Here is an 18,452-nt window from a genome sequence, read left to right as displayed (position 1 = left end):
AGGCCATGACCCTGACACAATACTGGAGCAGTGGCTCAGCATTCACTTGAAGTGGCACGTCCGACCTATTGAATCATCAGTACCACTTCCTGCAACACCTGAGTTTTCCTGGGCAGCCTCTTTGGGAAGGTCTAGTTATAGTTTGACCTTGTTTAACACACGAGACCCAAAATAAACCCAGCATGTGTGTGGTGGTGTAGCTGCAGGCATCAGCTAACCTGTCTGGAGCTCACAGTGGACAAGTATCTATTATACCAACCATACCTGGATCCATGGAAATTCACCTTGCTCCATGTCAGTGCTCCAAGCATTATATTTTCCAGCATTGTTTAATCTAGCTAATTTAGGCTCCCAATAGTCTAGATTGAAAAAAGGAACAAGGATATATGGTAAAAATCAAGGAAAACTAGAAAGCCCCTGGCTTCTCAGCATGCATATTTCAGTTCTTTTTTGGTTTGTCTTGAAGAAAGAGACTCCAGTACAAATACCTGATATGTTGGAAAGCTGACAAAAGCTTCAGAGACACTGGATGTTATCAGCAAATAAAAATTAATTGATCTTTGAAAACATCCTTATAGTCAGAAAAGTGGCTTTAAAAATAATATAATACCTAGTGCTTATCTAGCACTTTTCATCAGCAGCTCTCAAAGCACTTTATAAAGGGGATCAGTATCATTATGCCCATTTTACAGATGAGGAAAATGGAGGCACAGAACAGTGAAGTGATTTCTCCAACATCACCCAGCAGACCAGTGGCAGAATTAGAAATAAAACCCAGGTCTCCTGAGCCCCAGTCCTATGCTCTAACCAATAAGCAACACTGCCTTCTGTGGCACCCTTTTACTGAGCATACCATTTCCTTTGGGTTTGTCAGCATGAGGAGTTGGAGTCACGTTACAACATGCAGCAATCAGAACTAAACAGTTTGGTTACTAGCGGTGGAGGCAGAGTCAAACCACGTTCAACATTCACTGTAGAAAGCAACCCCTTGTGAAGGGCACTGTGTTAAAAATCAATTGTTATCTTGTGTTAGATAATTTTAAAATGCGTGTGACCTGATTACTTCTAAAGCAAATGCATTCAGAGGCATCTGTCCCTCATAGAGAGCTAAATTCACAGGAAGTTTGAAGTCACCAAAATAAGCCATTTGTTTATTATCTCAGGGAGGAAATAGCATCTGAAAAGAGTATCCATCCATGAGTATATGGAACGTTACCAAACTCTCCAGCAAAAGCTCACCTTCAGGACGGGAATAAGTGTGAGAAAAAGGACCCCAACATTGCTTGGAATGTCATTTTGCAGCATTTTACTCCCTTATCATATTCATACACTGCACTTCTACCTCTCATTCCCCTTAAAAATAGCAATGAGTTCTCAATGCCATTTTGCAGCTGGAGAAACTGAGGCAGTGGGGGAAGAAGTGACTTGTCCAAGGCCATCCAGCAGACCAGTGGCAAAGACAAGAATAGAATCCAGGTCTCTTGACAATCCTGTCCTGCACATTAGCCAGCAAGTAGAACAGAAGGAGCAGAAAAGCCTACCTCACTGTCAAAAGCTTACACTGATCTTGGCCTGGTCTACATACTTAAGTTTTGCCAGCGTAGTTCTGTTGATTAGAACGGTGGGGATGGGGGGAAATCACATTTCCTAGCTGACACAGTTATTCTGGCAACTTCCCTCCCACCCCCCGCCACCCTGATCTTCTGTAGGTATAGATAGTGCTGTTCAGGGAGGCAGTGTAGCTTATCCCATCAAAACTCCTTCTGCTAGCCTACGCTGCATCTCCACTAGGGTGCTCTGCTGGCATAGCTATGCTAGCCAAGCTCTGCAGTGTACACATGGCCTTGGGCTGCTCAGTCCTGCTCTGAATCTGGGCCCGCAGAACCGAGAGCTTTCTGAAGTCTAACAGCCTGTAAATTACTGAAATGATGCCATAAGACAGTAGCATGCATGAAACATGGAGAGGCAGAGAAAATCTACACTGCACTGCCTGGTGCCAAGTCATATTACTGAAGACCATGTCTGACCTTCTCAAATAATAAAATGTTCTTCTACCATGTGTTTCAACTCACTTATGTGACGAGAAGCACTGATCTGTGAATCAAGTATAAGTCCATTCATTAGGCCCATAGGTAACTTGCACTCTAGAGAGAACACAAAAATGGTTGATTACTGATGAGCTGCATTCCATAACTTATCAGGAAAAAGAGGGTCATTCAGAGTCATGTTTGAGGAGGTGGCTGGGCCTTTCTGATGAGGTCACCCCTTGTACCAACTCCCAGTAGGGCACATTTGGTACTTCATCACTGTTAAAAAAAGAAAAGAGAGAGAGCGCGAGAGATAGAGCTCTATATGCCCACAGGATCAAAATCATCTCTGCATTCAATTCCCTCAATTAAGGATTCATAGGTGGTTTTAGGGAATCAACGAATGTAAAGTTAGTGCTCTGAATTCTATACAACACTTCTTCTAAATTCAATGTACTATAATCACTCCATGAGCTTCCCCTTTATAATATAGCCGTTTCCTCAATTCAGATTCTATTCTGTCATTACTGTCCCATGCCCTGAAAGGGAGAGAACTATATAACTAGAATCCAATATATTAGAATGATCATGATTAGATTCAGTACCTTTTTCTACAACGATAAAGGAGGCCTGCATTCCAGCTTGCTGATATTCCCCCACTTCGGTGTCTAAAAGCCACATGCCAGCTTTTGGTGGTGTCATTTCAATAGTTCGAAATGAGCCTTTAAAAGAGAGAGGAGAAAAACAAATCAGAGCTAATCTATTGAAACGTTAGCAGGAGATTGGCTGAGACAGAACAGTGAGGCTGGATAAACCAAGGACTATCTATCCTGCCCATTCCTGGTGGCTTGACAAAGTGAGAGTCTAATATCCTGCACCTATTGGAGAGCATAGCAGATACCAACATCTTCTCCTTTTAATAAACAGGTTCTAATCAGAGACATGCAGTAATCAAAAGTTCAGATCTGAATCCAACCTTCACCGCTTTAAAATTTACCTTTTCACATAACCTTGGATGCATACACAGTATGTGCTGTGTGGTCATGTGGTGAATGACCTAACCTTTTACACGGATTCATGCTGTGGTAACAGTAACTTTGAGGGGCTGATGCTGGCCCCTGCTCCAGCCGTTGCTCTGGCAGTGTGTAAGGGTTGTAAAGGAGCCACAACAGACCATGCACTAGAGGGGAATTCTCCACGAGTTACAGCCTTATACTGCCCCCACAATCCTGACACGTTCTTAAAAATCTTGGAAGCCTATTTCAGAGCTCAACTACCCTTAGAGTTAGAAAGGTCGTCCTAATATCTAACCTAAATCTCCCTGGCTGCAGATTAGGCCCATTACTTTTTGTAGGCCCTTCAATGGACAGCAATTGGTCACCGTCCTCTTTATAACAGCTCTTAACATATTGGAAGACTTATCAGGTCGCCCCCTCAGGTTTCTCTTCTCAAGACTCAACATGTCCAGTTTATTTAACCATTCTTCATAGATCTGGTTTGCTAACCCTTTCATCATTTTTGTTGGTCTCCTTGGGACCGTCTTCATTTTGTCCACATCTTTCCTAAAGTGTGTGCCCAGCACAGGTGCCGGCATCTAATTTCCCCGGGGGTGCTCAACCCCCACTCAGCCCCAGGCCCCACCTCCAACCCTGCCCTCTCTCTTCCCACCCCCAATGCCACCCCCAGCTCTTTCTGACCCCTCCCTCAAGCACGCTGCTTACCCACTCCTCCCCTTCCCAGTGCCTCCTCACGCCACGGAACAGCTGTTCAGCAATGTGCAGGAGGCACTGGGAGGGAGGGGTAGGAGTTGATCAGCAGGGGCCAACAGCAGGCGGGAGTGGAGCTTAGCTGCTGGTGAGTGCTAAGCACCCGCTAATTTTTCTCCATGCCCTGGAGCACCCACAGAGTCTGCACCTCTGGTGCCCAGAGTTGGACACAGTACTCCAGCTGAGGCCTCACCAGTGCTGAGTAGAGCAGGACAATTACTTCCCAAGTCTTACATACAACACTCCTGTCAATAGACCCCAGAATGATATTAAGCCTTTTTCACAACTGTATCACATTGTTGACTCATTTTAAATTTATGATCCACTATAACCCCCAGATCCTTTTCAGCAGTACTACCACCTAGTTAGTTAGTTCCCATTTTGTAGCTGTGCATTTGATTTTTCCTTCCTAAGTGAATACTTTGCTCTTGTCTTTATTGAATTTCATCCTATTGATTTCAGACCAATTCTCCAATTTGTTAAGGTTGCTTTGAATTCTAATCCTGTCCTGCACCCCTCCCACTTTGGTACCACCTGTAAATTTTACAAGCACTCAGTTATCCATGTCATTAATGAAAATATTGACTAGTTCTGGACCCAGGACTGACCCCAGATGGACCCCAATGGACAACCCCTCCCACTCTGTCAGCAAACCATTGCGAACTACTCGCTGAGTACCATCTTTCAACCTATTGTGCACCCACCTTATAGTAATTTCCCTAGTTTGATTATGGGAATGTCTCGTGGGACTGTATGAAAAGCATTTTGATGGCAACAAAAAAAGCTCTATTGTGATTATTAACTAGTTATTCATGGGCTCTTTCTCTTCAGTATGAATACTAAGCTTTCTAGCCACAAGTCTCCAAGCACTTTACAAAGGGAAATCAGCATTATTGTCCTCATTTTGCAGATGGAGAAAACTGAGGGACAGAGCCGGAAAGGGACCGGCCCATGTTCACACAGCAGGTCAGTGGCAGAGCTAGGAACAGACCCCAGACAACACGGCCTCCCACCTCTATCTCCCCTATACAAACCCGCTGTGCCTGATTAGGACATCAGTCCATGCACTCCATATCCCATCTCCAGCTTTGCCCAGTAACTTACATTTCAGAGGAGGGCGGCCTCCTCTCCAGTCCCATCTCCCCAACTCAGTGAGGTAGATGATGCTGGGGTTGGGGAAGTCCTTTCCGACCTCACAGGAAATGAACAGCTAGTACGTTGCAACACAAGACTTTATCATCATTATCTTAATGGGCCCAAGCCAATTTCTGCTTCTGCTGCTCTAATGACACTGAATTTTAGTAAAGTCACTCCAACATTACCAAGTGTAGGGTTTATCCTCATAATTATGAGTATAAATGACAAGACACTGAGCTGATATGTACCTGGAAGGAGATGGTAGACACCAAGCTGATGCTCAGGGACTTCAGTGAAGGTCTGACCATGAAAGTGAACCACGTGAATATCTTTTGACCCGCCCATATTCAACAAGTGCCATCGGACCAGTTCATCTTTATACATCCTCAGTCCTTGCAAGTGATATATGATCCCATTAATGGCTGAAAAGAAAAATATTACAAGGGATAAAAAGCTACAAACGCACTCCAGCTGAGCGGCAATAAAGATGTCAACTAGAGTTGGACCAAAGGATACAGATTGGCTCTAGATCCAAATTTCTCCAAAACCTATAGAGTTTCAGATCTGGTGTCCTGGTCCATGCCAATCTCTAGTGTCAACATATAATAATGACCTTCTCAGTTAATGAATTAAATGTCATGGCAAGCTTAATTGATGGTCATTCAAATAAACGAGAAGGCTTTTTACCTTCCTGGTAGAAACAAAATGAACAAAAGCCCCAGAAACTTTTGAACAGTTAAAAGTAGATAGTGTTGAAATGTATCTGTTTGAATGAGTCAAACATGAGGCCAGCTTGATTCATATTAGGTTTGTGAGCCAAACTAGCCCCCTAAAGCCTATATTAGGGGGCCCTACATTAAGTTGATTCCTCTTAAAGGGTCATTATCAAGTGTGTGTTGCAGCTCTGAAAATTTCAAGGGAACCCCCCAAGGGTCCCTGCTGGCAGTGGAAAAAAAAGTCTAGAAAACATGAATCAAGGGTTGAGGAATACCCAAATGTCTGCCTGAGACTGCAGACAGACTAAAGCAATAGGTCTGAGAGGTGTGAACTACTCACTTCATCTGAGTAGTGCATTGATTCTGAAATGTAAAAGCGATGATTTAAATGTCAACTTTGTTAACTATTTCACTACCGATCATCTTAGTGGAAACATCCAGCGAATGTGCTTATTCCAATCCCAAACTGCCTCTCATCTCCTCAGTTTGGGGGATTTAATACTAAAATAAACTAACAGAGCTTACTGTGTTGATGGCACTATTCATTATCATATTACATTCAGAAAAACTGCTGCACCTGAATGCCAGAAAATTCAGAGACTCAGCCACAGGATTTAAGCACTGCTTGCTGTAGAGTACAGGGGGCTTGAATATAATGAGACAGGCTCTATTAATGTCAACAGATCTGACTTATGCCTGACTTTAAGGACCACATTTTAAAAACGTGGCTTCCATCTTTGTGTACAATCACTTATTCACATGAATAATAGCACTAACCGGCCAAGTTTCCAAAAGAGGTCTCCCATTTAGGCACCTAAATGAAGTGATCAGATTTTCAAAGGTGTGCATCACCCAACAGCTCTCATTGTTGTGAATGGGGGGAGCTGCTGAGTCCTGAGCACTTTGGAATAACTGGCCACTTCTTTTGGTACCTAAATGAGAACTGGACTCTTCTGAAAAGCCAGATTCTGTTGTGGGTGCCAAGCATGTTTGAAAATCCACCCCCTATGCACAAACTCTCATATGTGCCAATTAGAGCTGGCTGAAACCTGGATGTTCTGTTTCATGGGGAGCTTTACAATTTTTCTGAAACACAAAAATGTATTTTTGTGGGAAATATAATTAAAACTGATGCAATTTTGCAAAATTTTTGGTGTAATCAGATCAGCATTTTTCAATTCAATTGAAAACTGTTTCAGTTGAAATTTTTCTACCAGCTCTCCTGAAAAAACAAACCATCAACAACCAACAGACAGACAGGGCCTGTGCTAGGCCTGGCTGAAAATTCTCTTTAAACTCCTTTTTGATGGAAATTTGATTATTTTTAACTGAAATTCTCATAGAAAAGGTTCTGTTTTCCATGGAAAACTTCAACTTGTGTTGAAAAACTGAAGAACCAGCAGTTTATGGTTTTCAACCCGCAACTGAAAACTTTCTGTCCAAAACCTGAAAACTTTTTTTTTTTTTTTTTGGGAGGGGGCGGGATTTTCCCTGGAAAATTTGAACAAAAACATTTTTTCTGTTTTTGTCAACATTTTCCAACCAGCTCTAGTCTATATGCATATTGTATTTTGATATGCACAAGAAATAGTGCAAAAAAAGTGCATGCAAATGATGTATGCGTGCGAAGAGACAAGTGCACCAGGAGAAGCTGGGTTGAGGTCTTTTTAACTCCTTCCTCTTCCCTCCCAACATGGATAACTGACAAAGGAAGCATTAGTACCATGGAATTTATGGTATTTTTGCACTTCTGAGGTCTTCTCACTGTAAGTCCTTTTGGAATGTTTATTGAAGTACCAGCTTTTCTCTTCATCAAAGACCATAAAAAGCAGGACAAACTCTCGGGTATCTACTGGCCTGTTGTTACTTGTACTGAGGGTTCCCTTTTGACAGATCAAGATTGGACCAATCAAACCTGAGTGAATATCTTTCTCCTGGAAGGCAATAAATACAAATTACAAGTAAAAGTTAGGTTTCCCAAAATACGTCATTAATAACAATTTGCACATTCACAAGGGCTTTCATTTGAGGATTTTCCCTTACAACTAATTTACCAGGTACAGAAGTAAGACGTTATTAATTAATATAGGTTGGGTAAAGGTCCAATTTTACAGATGAGGAACCCAGATCCAAGATGTATTTGCACATCACATTGCAAACATGGGGACTGTGCGAATCTCTCAGCTATGCTATATTCCTAACTAAGCGCCTGATCCAAACGTCTACTGAACTCAACAGAAGGACTTTGGATCAGGCCCTAAATTTGCGATAGAGGGCTTGATTCGACATTGCCTTGCATAGTTACTGAACTCTGTGCAAAGTGGCTATGAAATGCTACCAAATCAGAGTTCTCCACTCACTCATGCCAGTGGCAGCAATTTATATTTACTTTGCATAGGCATAAATGATTAGATAAGGAACAAGAGGGTGGTGAATCAGGCCCAAAAGAATAGGAAGCAAAGCCAGTATTTCAGCAACAAGACATAGTAGTTGTTATCCAACAGACTGTAGCATCCTTCTGCTTAGATTTCCTTACCGGGTTTACACCAGAGTAATAGGCCCAGGACCTACAGACTGCTCCAGGTTGAATAGGTCCAGACTGCTTGGTTGCAAACCATACGTAGGTATAGGTGTCATTTGGCTGAACTGCATCATCCTTTTTGAACCAGTCTGGAGACTCATCTTCATAACTGGTTCCCTCAGAGGATTTCTCATAGAAAAGCCCATGGGAATGGAGGGAATATGGTCTGGATGCCAGATTTTTAAAATGAACCTGGAAAATAAATACAGGCAGATTCTCGATTAGCAGAGCACCTCAACCTATCAGTGAGGCATCTGTGGTGATCACTGTTGTCAGGGTTTCTGTTGAAAAGGGATACCTACAGGGCTGCCCAGAGGATTCAGGGGGCCTGGGGAAAGCAGGGGACCTGCGGCACTTGTACTCACCCGGCGGCAGTCCGGGTCTTCGGCAGCATTTCGGCAGCGAGGGGCCCTTCAGTCGCTCCGTGTCTTTGGCAGCACTGAAGGGCCCCCTGCTGCCAAAATGCCGCCGAAGACACAGACTGCCGCCAGGCCAGGACTCGTGGGGCCCGAGGCCTGGGGCAAATTGCCCCACTTCCCCCCGCACCCCAGGAAGCCCTGGATATCCATATGGATATTTTGTGGCCTTGACCAGCATTGTAATGAGTTGAGGACATTTGGTGGAACTGTGAGCTGTTTGTGTAGGTTGTGTTTGCATGATATGTATATCGTGCTTAGCCACCCCTGTAGACTTCGCATATGTAGTCTTGCATGTGGTACCATGAATGTCATGGCTGCCATGCGTCCTAGTAATTGTAGGACTGTGCGAGCCCGAACTTGAGGATGACTTGTACCTCTGAAATGAGGTTTGTGAGGTTTGTGAATCTGGTAAGGGGTAATGACGCCTTGGCTTCTATGGCGTCGAGGTGTGCCCCAATAAAGTCTAGTTGTTGGACTGGATTTATGGTTGATTTCCATTCATTTATTTGTAGATCCAGCTCCTGGAATAGTGTGATAGTGGATTGGACTGCATCCACTGTGTCTCGTAGAGCTGGGCTTTTGATAAGGCAATCATCCAAGTAGGGGAAAATCATTTCACCCTGTTTGCGCAGATGAGCCACTACCCCCATTAGAGTTTTGGAAAAGACTCTTGGTGCCGTGGATAGGCTGAATGGTAGTACTCCATATTGGAAGTGTTCTCGTCTACCGTCAATCGTAGACATTTCCTGTGAGCAGGATGAATGGTGATATGGAAATAAGCATCTTGGAGGTCGAGGGCTGAAAACTAGCCCCCCTGTTGCAGCAGTGGGAGTATCGTACCCAATGTGACCATCTTGAATTTTTGGGATCTGACAAACTTGCTGAGCTTCTGTCGATCCAGGATGGGTCTCCATCCCCTGGTCTTTTTCTGAGTCAGGAAATAATGGAAGTAGAATCCCCTCCCTCTGAATTGTAGTGGTACTTGTTCCACAGCACCTAGTTGTAGAAGATGATTGACTTTTTGTCAAAGTAGGTGCTCATGAGAAGGGTCCCTGAGGAGTAGGGTAGGTGGGTGGGAGGTAAAAGAGATAGTGTATCCTGACTTGATAACTTCCAACACCCATTGATCTGATGTTATGTCAGCCCAGATGTGGTAAAAAGGCTGAAGTTGATAGGCAAAAATTGTGGATGGGTCAGGCGTGAGCACTGTTTCGTGAGGGAGGTTGTCCAGACCCTCGACCAACTTTTCAAAATTGCAATTTTGGAGGTGCTGCCTGAGAAATCTGCGCCTGAGATTGAGGTGGTCACTGGCTTTGTGATCGTTGACGCTGGCGTTGTTGCCTGTTTAAGAAGTCTCTAGGTCTCTGAGACGGTTGGTATCTCCTTCTCTTTGCAAGGGGGGGGGTGTAAATCCCCAAAGTGCGGTGTGTGGCCCGAGAGTCCTTCAGTGAATGAAGGATATTGTCTCCTCTACTTTTGTCTGGAGCTCTTTTGGTATCCCTGAGGACGGAAGCTATGAGGCTCAGCACATTACTGAGGCTGTGGCCGTTGTTCTGGCTGCTGTGTCTGCTGTGTCCAATTCTGCCTGAAGGGCTGTTTTGGATCTGAACTGGTCCTCTCTGATGATGGCCTGGAATTGTGTGTTTTATCTCTGGTAGCTCAGAGGTGAACTGGGCAAGTTTTCCATAGTTGTCGTAGTTGTATTTGGCCAGTAGTGCAGAATAATTGGCCACCTGAAACTGAAGGGCACTGGAGGAATATACCTTGCATCCAAACAAGTCGAGTCTTTTGTGTTTTTTGTCATGGGGTGTATCCTTGAATTGTGGCTGTTTTGTTACAGTGATTTACTGCCTCGACAACTAGGGCGTTGGGAGGTGGATGCGCAAATAGAAAGACTGCCCCCTTGGATGGTACGTAATATTGTCTATCCACTTTTTTGCAGGTGGGTGGAATAGAGGCAGGTGTCTGCCAGCCTGTCTCTGCAGGATCCAAGAAGGCCTCGTTGATGGGAAGAGTAATCTTGGAGGTATATGTGGGTTGCAGTATTTGTACCAGCTTGTGCTCGTTTATCTTTATTTCCTCTAGCGGGATGTCTTGGCTTTGTATGACTCTCTCAAACAGCTCTTGAAATTTTTAAAGTCATCCACTGAGGTTGGTGCTGGGGGCCTAATCACCTCATCTGTGGAGAAAGATGAATTGTGCACAGGAGATGTAACATGGTCTGTGCTGGCTCTGTGTCCTCTCCCCCTTCCCGTGTCTCCAAGTGTTGTGATGTGGAGATGCTGGGTTAGAGTGCAGTTCACCTCTACGGGCTGTGGACGGTCTAGAATGCTGACCCCTATATGCGCTCCAGGATTCCCAATGCGCCCATTGCATGGGGAAAGCCATTGGAGGGTACATCCATGGAGGGCCGCACCATGGTTGGTTCATCTAGTGTTTAGGACCCATGTGGCTCTACATTGGTTGGTGGGCCTTAGGTGAGGAGAGATGTGGAGATGGGGTATTGTCTTCTGCATCGCCTCCTTCTCATCACTGGAGAACCGTGCCATGTCTTGTGGGCTGTGATCTCCTCTGGAGCCTGTGGGGGAGCCCTCGGCACTGAATGAGTGAATGTGGTGCCAATGAGATTTCTAAGTCTCTCTGGTGCAGCAGAGATGGTGCAGGTGCCCATTTCTGAATAGTCAGAGCCAGGGGTGCTTTCTCTTTTGTTGATGTAGTTGGTGCCAACCAGTGTCATTGTTTGGCCAGTGCCCTTGGTGCCAACTTGGTAGTGTCTACCAGTGCCAATTGATTTGTCGGTGCCAGGGGTGGAGGCGTGGTGCCTCAGACACTCGGTGCCAAGTCTCATACCGGTGATCTCGGTGCTATGGAGGAGGCACATTTTTGTCAGTGCCTCAACTCCATTTCTCATGCTCAGACCTCGGTGGTGCCAGAGGTGCCTGGAGTGTTATAGGTGCTTACCCACGAGTAAAATGGCATCAGGGGCAGCATCCTGGCAGACCACCTCTGTTTTCACAGATCTCTCTGCAGAGACGTTTGAGGCCCCTTTTTCGATTTTTCAGAGGGTAGGTCTCTTTTTCCATCTTAAGGAGTGCCCAGAGAGTCTGTTTGCTTGTCCTCCTCAGGTTGGAGAGACTTCTCCATCAGGATCATTTTAAGCCGGAGATCCCTGTCCCGCTGGGCTCTGTCTTTCAGGTTGCTGAAGTGGGAATATTTCTGGGGAATATGCCCCACACCCAGGCAGCGTACGCATGAAGAGTGTCCATCTGAAATGGGCATGGCATAATGGCAGGAGCCATTGTTTGAAGCCTGGAGATCCCGGCATTTTAACTAGTAACCATTCCTTAAGAGTGTGGTGGGGGGATGTTATCTAATGAACTAACAAGACATTTGGTATTGTTTTACTAACACTAATTAACTCTCTCTCTAACAGCTTATCTAAATATTTATTAAAAAAACTATTTCTTAATGGTTTTTAGGGAGAAGCGCTAACACTGCCCCTTTGCTCCCTTTTCAGCAGAAGACGGTTGAGAAGGAACTGGAGGGCTTGGGTCATGCGCTACACACAGCATCAACGGTGCCATGAGACACCTACTGCGCACTCGTGACCCATGCGGACACTGCTACCATACATCTCCGATCGACGGCGCTGGGACGCACCGCTACTTAAAGTGGAGTACCCAGAGGGACACTACTCGAAGAACTATCCCAGTGGTTTTCAAACTTTTGTATTGGTGACCCCTTTCACACAGCAAGCATATGAGGGCGATCCCCCCCTTATAAAGTAAAAACACACGTTTTTATATTTAACACTATTATAAATGCTGGGAGCAAAGTGGGGTTTGAGGTGGAGGCTGACAGCTCCCGACCCCCCACGTAATAACCTCACAACCCCAAGGGGTCACAACCCCCAGTTTGAGAACTGCTGAACATTCAGTCCATCCCACGAAGGGTCAACACCTTCCTTACAGTAAATATTCTAATACATTGCCCAGTTTTAAGTCCCAAGCAATGGAGACCGCTTCTTATGGGGAAGACTATTCCACTGCCTCAAAGAGCTCATTCACTTGAGTGGCAACAACCTGAGCTAAAGCTTCATAGCTGGCATTGAGTGTGGGGGGACTGTGACAACTCCTGTCCTCTGAGAATTGGCTCAGAGGGGAGACCTATAACACATACTGACCAGCAGGTTACATTTACACTAGAACTACTCAACATTTTACATCACAATATTTTTAAGACAAAAAAGGACTTTTCAGACAAATGTAAACATTTTCATTTTTATCTAAAGTTTTAGGTTTTTCACTGAAAAACTTTTTTCAGTAAAGAATTCATGTTTCAGTTGAGTTTTGGGGAAAATTTTCAAAAAGCAAACTTTTGTAGAACTAAAAACAGTTTTTGAAAAATCCCCCCCCCCCCTTTTTGGTTTTGTGTTAAAACACAAAGCTTTTTTGGGTGGGAAGTTAGAAAAAAATGAATTTTACAAGATGTCGCACCAAAAATGACTGATATTTTTCAACCAGTTCTAGCTCAGCCCCGTCAGATCCTCGTAAGAAACCTTCATGCACCAAACACTTGAAGTCTTGACTTACTTGGATGACATCATCTACCTCAGCCCTTATAACAGGACCCAGGATACCCAAGTGTTCTTCATACTCCCCTTCAGGTTCCCGAGTTGTAAAGGTGCTATCCACATAGCTTTGGAAAATCACTTTTTTATATATGGTGTTGCCCCCATCATGGCTGGGTCTGTCATTCCTCATTGTGCTGAGGGGAACATAATGAAATTAGAAAAATTATGGAATTAGAACATAATGGAACATAAATGTCATGGAATCAGAAAAATTAGAGGGGGTCTTGGCCTGGCCTCCACCTCCTATCTTTCTCCCTCCACCCTCCAGGACTCCTGTCCCATCCAACCCCACCCCCCCATTCCCTGACGTCCCCTCTGAGACCCGTGCCCCATCCACACACCCCCACTCCCTGTCCCCTGACTCCCCCCAGACCCCCATCATCCCATCCAACCCCTCCTCTCATTCCTGACGTGCCCTCCCCTCCCCGGGACCGTTGCCCCATCCAACCACCTGTTCTCCTTGTCTCCTGACTGCCCCCCAGAACCCGTGACTGCCCCCAACCACCCCATCCAACCCCCCTCCTTCCTGACTGCCCCCAGGACCCCTGCCCCCATTCAACCCTGCCCTATTTACCAACCTTCTTACAACCCTCATCCATTCCTGAAACTGAATTCCAGGACCCCTCCCCAGTTTTGGCTGGAAGCAATCCCCGAATCCCAAAAAAAAAAACTCCACTCCCTGAGCACCACGTAAATATCGGTCTGGAGAGCTAATGGATCCAACCCCCTGTAATTAATCAGCCTTATAATTCAGGAACCCTCTGATTGCTCTGCCCACCATCCACACCCCCACCCCCTGAGCACCACCCCAAACTCCCCTGCCCTTTATCCAACCCCCTGCTCCCTGCCCCCTTACTGCGCTGCCTGGAGCACTGGTGGCTGGCAGTGCTACAGCTGCGTCACCCAGCTGGAGTCTGGCCACACAACACAGAGTGCCGGGTCAGGCTGGGCTCTGAAACTGCGCTGTGCCAGGAGCTTGCAGCCCTGCTGCCCAGTGCACTGCACTGGTGGTGAAGCGAGCAAGCTGAGGCTGCGGGGGAGGAGGGACAGTAGGGGAGGGGCCGAGGGCGAGCCTCCCCGGCCAGGAGCTCGAGGGTCAGGCAGGACAGTCCCGTGGGCCAGATGTGGCCCGCGAGCTGTAGTTTGCCCACCTCTGGCCTAGAGCAAAGGCCCTGGGATCATTGCTTCCTTATGTGGCTCTGAATTATAGCTGATAACTAATTACAACCTTTATTCCCATTAGCCCTCCACTGCTGATACACCTGTGGGAGAAGGAGCTGGATTCTTACCACCTCACCAAAAATCTAAGTGCTGATTCAGTTTCTTATGGATGTAGGTTCTAGTCTCAACTCTTCCAAAGATTCAGGGACAGATCCTCAGCTGGGGGAAGTTGTTGCAGCACCACTGACTTCAGTGGTGCTATGCTCATTTATATCAGCAGCTGAATATCTGCCCCACACAGGGCAAATCATTTCAATATTTGAGCTTCAGGATTTTTACTCATGGAGAACTCAGAGCCTCTGGGCACTCTTGCAAATACAATAATGAAAGTGGAGCTGAAGCAGGGGTCTATATGGGGAAAGTTGGGAATGGGGAAATAGACAAGTTTGTCAAGTAACCTGGAAATACAATTTGAAAAATACACAATTCGGAGACTGACTTTGCTATTTCTGCTCCTGTCCTAAATCATCCGACACTGAAAATTCAGGCTGTGCAAATATTTTTGTGGGTAGCAATTTTAGAATAAAAAGGAAATATGAAATATTTAGAATAAAAAATAATTAGAATAAAAAAGAAATATGCAATCACTGGTAATTTTGCATTGTTTGATTTAAATGTTGATGTTCATCACAGTGAAATTTCAAATTTCTAACAGGTTGCATTTCTCTCTCAGAAAAACTGGATTAGAAATTCTCGTTGGGAAATAAAGTCACTTTTTTCAAATCAAAACAAAATGTGAACATCTCAAATTTGGGGTTCATGCGCGATGGTCCAATCAGGTCTTGATCTCTGCTAAGACTAACAACAAGAGGGTTAATTAGAATCATCTATGGTGGTGGTGGTTTGCATGATATGGATACTTATCTGCTGGGAACTGGACTGAGAGCCAAACAATTCATTTTGTACTGGAGACTGAATAAAACTTCAGATGATGGGAACTATAAGGTTGGAATTTTCAGTGGGGCCAAGCTCCCAGCTCCATTAGGTCACTTTGAAAAATCTCTACCTAAGTCCCTATCTACCCAAGCTGGATTCAAACTGGTAACCTATCGGCTCTCTCTTGACTGAGTCCCAAACCATCCCATCCACATATACTTAGATACCAAGCTGAGGTATTGATGTGGGCCTCATTACTGTAGTATCTGAGCACCTCCCAATCGTCAATGCATTTATCCCCACAAAAGAACTTGTGAGGTAGGAAAGGGCTTTATCTCCATTTTACGGAAAGGGAACTAAGGCACAGAGAGACTAAGTGACTTGCCCAAGATCACACAGGAAGTTTCTGGCAGAGCTGGGAGTTAAACCCAGGTCTCCTGAATTTCAGGCTAGTGCCCTAAAGCTCTGGTCCTTCCTCTCTTCCTCTTCACCTACTGCATAACAGACTGTTAAATTGAACAGCACTTGTGTGATTAAGAAATCCCATAACCCTTCAACAACATTAGCTTTGCTGTGGGACAGCTATCTGAATCAGTGGCCTAGTATTTAGCAACAGGGTGTGAGGCAACAGAGAGGAAGCATTTGGCCCAACCTTTTCTTTAATCCTGCATAGTCCCAGAAGACCTCTTCAGCTGCAATGTAGTATCTCCTCATGTTCCCTCTGCTGCGTAGATAATGCACAGCAATGTCATCAGGGTTACGGACATTATTAATGTTGAATCTGGGGTCTTTTGTGTATGGATCATCAAATTCTACGTATGCATATGAATACGGGTAATCTTCAATTTCCTCACTGTCATAGCCTCCTGGAACATACTCCTTATAGTCCCCATTCCCACTGGGAAGCCCTATGATGACTGGCTTAAATTGTCTTGGGGTCAGCGTGTAGTTAACCCTGCTTGGCAAAACTGGGAGGTTGGCCTCACTGGGCGATGCTGTATTGTTGGCCTCACAAAGGGACAGTGTGTGGTTGGCCTCACTGGACAATAATGTGCAGTTGAGCTCTCCAGTTATCTTTGGGGGTCTCACACCTCTGGGTGTCAATGAGAGACTACTATACTTTTGATTATCCTTTTTCCTCCTTCGGGTCTTGATGAGAATCACAGATGTACTCAAGGTGCCATTCACATTTCTCTTCTCCCCTTTCAGAGTTGGATGCTTGCTTCTTACTTTCCAATGACCCTCTGTAAACTGTGAGTAGCCTTTGAATTTCCCTTGCTTCTTCTTCTTCTTCAGGGATACACTCTCTCTTGTAGGCATTGTAGCATTTCTGGAACGATTCTGTAACTCATCAGTAGCCTGAGCTGAATTTGTCTCCATCCCATAACTCCCCTTCCCAGAGGCCAAATTCCTGTTCTCATTCATAATTTTAGATGAAGAATTCATATCCCTTGGCGACAGCTTTTCCAGCATGTCCTTTGCCGCCACTGAACTGCGAGTAGAAATTAACATATCCGACGCATAATCTAGAGTAAAATTTATTTCTTGTTTATCTTTGAGTAGTTCTAAATCAGAGAGATTGAACATGTTTAACTCACTGTTTTCTGCCCTGTGTCTCACAGCAAAAGGTAAGTTTTCTGCATGTGTGGGAAATTGATCATTTTCTTTCTTGGTTTCCTCCTCCTCCTCTTTCTTCTTCACGTTCTGGTCCTCAACATATTCATTTGGAAGTTGGTCAGTCCCTAACATATCTGAACTGGAGATATTCTCTGCATGGTGAGCAGAAAGAGGCGCTCTCTCTGAACTGGTTTTGCCAAGAGAGGAAAGACTTTTATTTTGCTGTATATGATCAAAGAGGGCTTGCATCTTTTTAATGGCGTAAAACTTAGTCTCTAGCAGGTCTCGCCTTTCCCTCTTTCTACTGAAATTATATTCTCCTCCTGAACTTTCCTCTTGTGGCTCCTCAGAATAGAGTGTTGCAAAGGAGGACTTCATGCTGTCCCCTCTGTAAGGTAACAGTTCTGCTGCATTTTTTGTTTGGGCTTCTTCCCTGGTCCTCAGTGGTTCACCTGCAAGTGTTTTCTCATAATTTCCTGACATCTGACTCTGATTTGCTTCATAGTCACTTTGGTTTCCAACTTCAGATGCCAAGTCAGGACTTACTGCTGTTGTGGTGACTGGAAGTGAATGTTCTTCTGCCGCCACTGTGAAATTTTTATGGAGACACCCAGCCTTGGTTGGGAGAGAAGCAGTGCTTTGTGTTTCCAAGAGCTCATCAGTGTCCAAGGTATCACTGTTCTCCATGAATGGCAGATCTGAGCCAGCAGCCACCTCAGCACTCTTAGTGATGGTGCCAAAGGACTCATCTATGGCCAGAGCAGTAAGATTCTGCATTTCATCCTGGACCATTGATTTCTTCCCAAATGTCCGAAGCCCCAAACTTGAGGCCAGAAAATCTTGATAATCAGAATCATCAGAAGACTGCTGGTTTTTTTCTGATGTTTCTTCCGTTTCTCCTCCAGTTTGGGGTGAGGTTACAGGCGCATTTTTAAAAGTCTTCTCAGAGGAGAAATGTATGATTTTGTATGAGTCCTCCTCATCAGAATAATAATCTACATCTTTTTCACATTTGGCATCTCTAAACCTCAGCCTCATGCCATGGCTCATCTCAGGGGAACCCCAGGATGCAAAAAGCCACGTACCTGTAATTGAAAAAAAAAAAGTGTACTACATATTATTTGTAGAGCTTGAACCCCATCTGTCACGTCCCATCTAGATTGTAAACTCTCTAGGTCAGGGGCTGTCTTCTGTGTTATTAGTCTGTACAACACCCCACAATATTACTCTGGTCCTTGATTGGGGTTCCTAGGCATAACTGTAGCAATAAATCATGAATACTAAATACAAATGACCCATAAAGCTCAGAGACAGATCTGGATCTCAACTTCCCTAAAGTTTAGGGTCATTTGGTTTCCGGTGTTTGGTACAACTCATGGTAGAAAGGGAGATAACAGACCAAAACTAGATGGAAACAAGGGGTTAGTTGTGAAATTTAGATAGGGATCCAAACTTTGCA

The 18,452-nt window shown here is 44.9% G+C and overlaps 1 protein-coding gene across 1 annotated transcript in view; it reads right to left on the bottom strand.

Annotated features, from left to right (window-relative positions):
• The window catches only part of LOC116829783 (coagulation factor V-like), a 130,566-nt gene that overhangs the window by 7,650 nt on the left and 104,464 nt on the right, over positions 1 to 18,452 (bottom strand). Inside the window, exons 13-20 of the mRNA XM_075072303.1 lie at positions 16,029 to 18,078; positions 13,239 to 13,413; positions 8,183 to 8,419; positions 7,370 to 7,580; positions 5,179 to 5,352; positions 2,633 to 2,749; positions 2,073 to 2,144; positions 265 to 359 (exon numbers count right to left, since the gene is read on the bottom strand). Of these exons, the coding sequence (XP_074928404.1) occupies positions 265 to 359; positions 2,073 to 2,144; positions 2,633 to 2,749; positions 5,179 to 5,352; positions 7,370 to 7,580; positions 8,183 to 8,419; positions 13,239 to 13,413; positions 16,029 to 18,078 (3,131 nt within the window). The remainder of the gene's footprint in view (positions 1 to 264; positions 360 to 2,072; positions 2,145 to 2,632; positions 2,750 to 5,178; positions 5,353 to 7,369; positions 7,581 to 8,182; positions 8,420 to 13,238; positions 13,414 to 16,028; positions 18,079 to 18,452) is intronic.

Source organism: Chelonoidis abingdonii, chromosome 1 (genome assembly GCF_003597395.2).
Source record: "Chelonoidis abingdonii isolate Lonesome George chromosome 1, CheloAbing_2.0, whole genome shotgun sequence".
NCBI lineage: Eukaryota > Metazoa > Chordata > Testudines > Testudinidae > Chelonoidis > Chelonoidis abingdonii.
The sequence above is the reverse complement of the archived record's forward strand: the minus strand, read 5'-3'. Positions and strand labels throughout refer to the sequence as shown.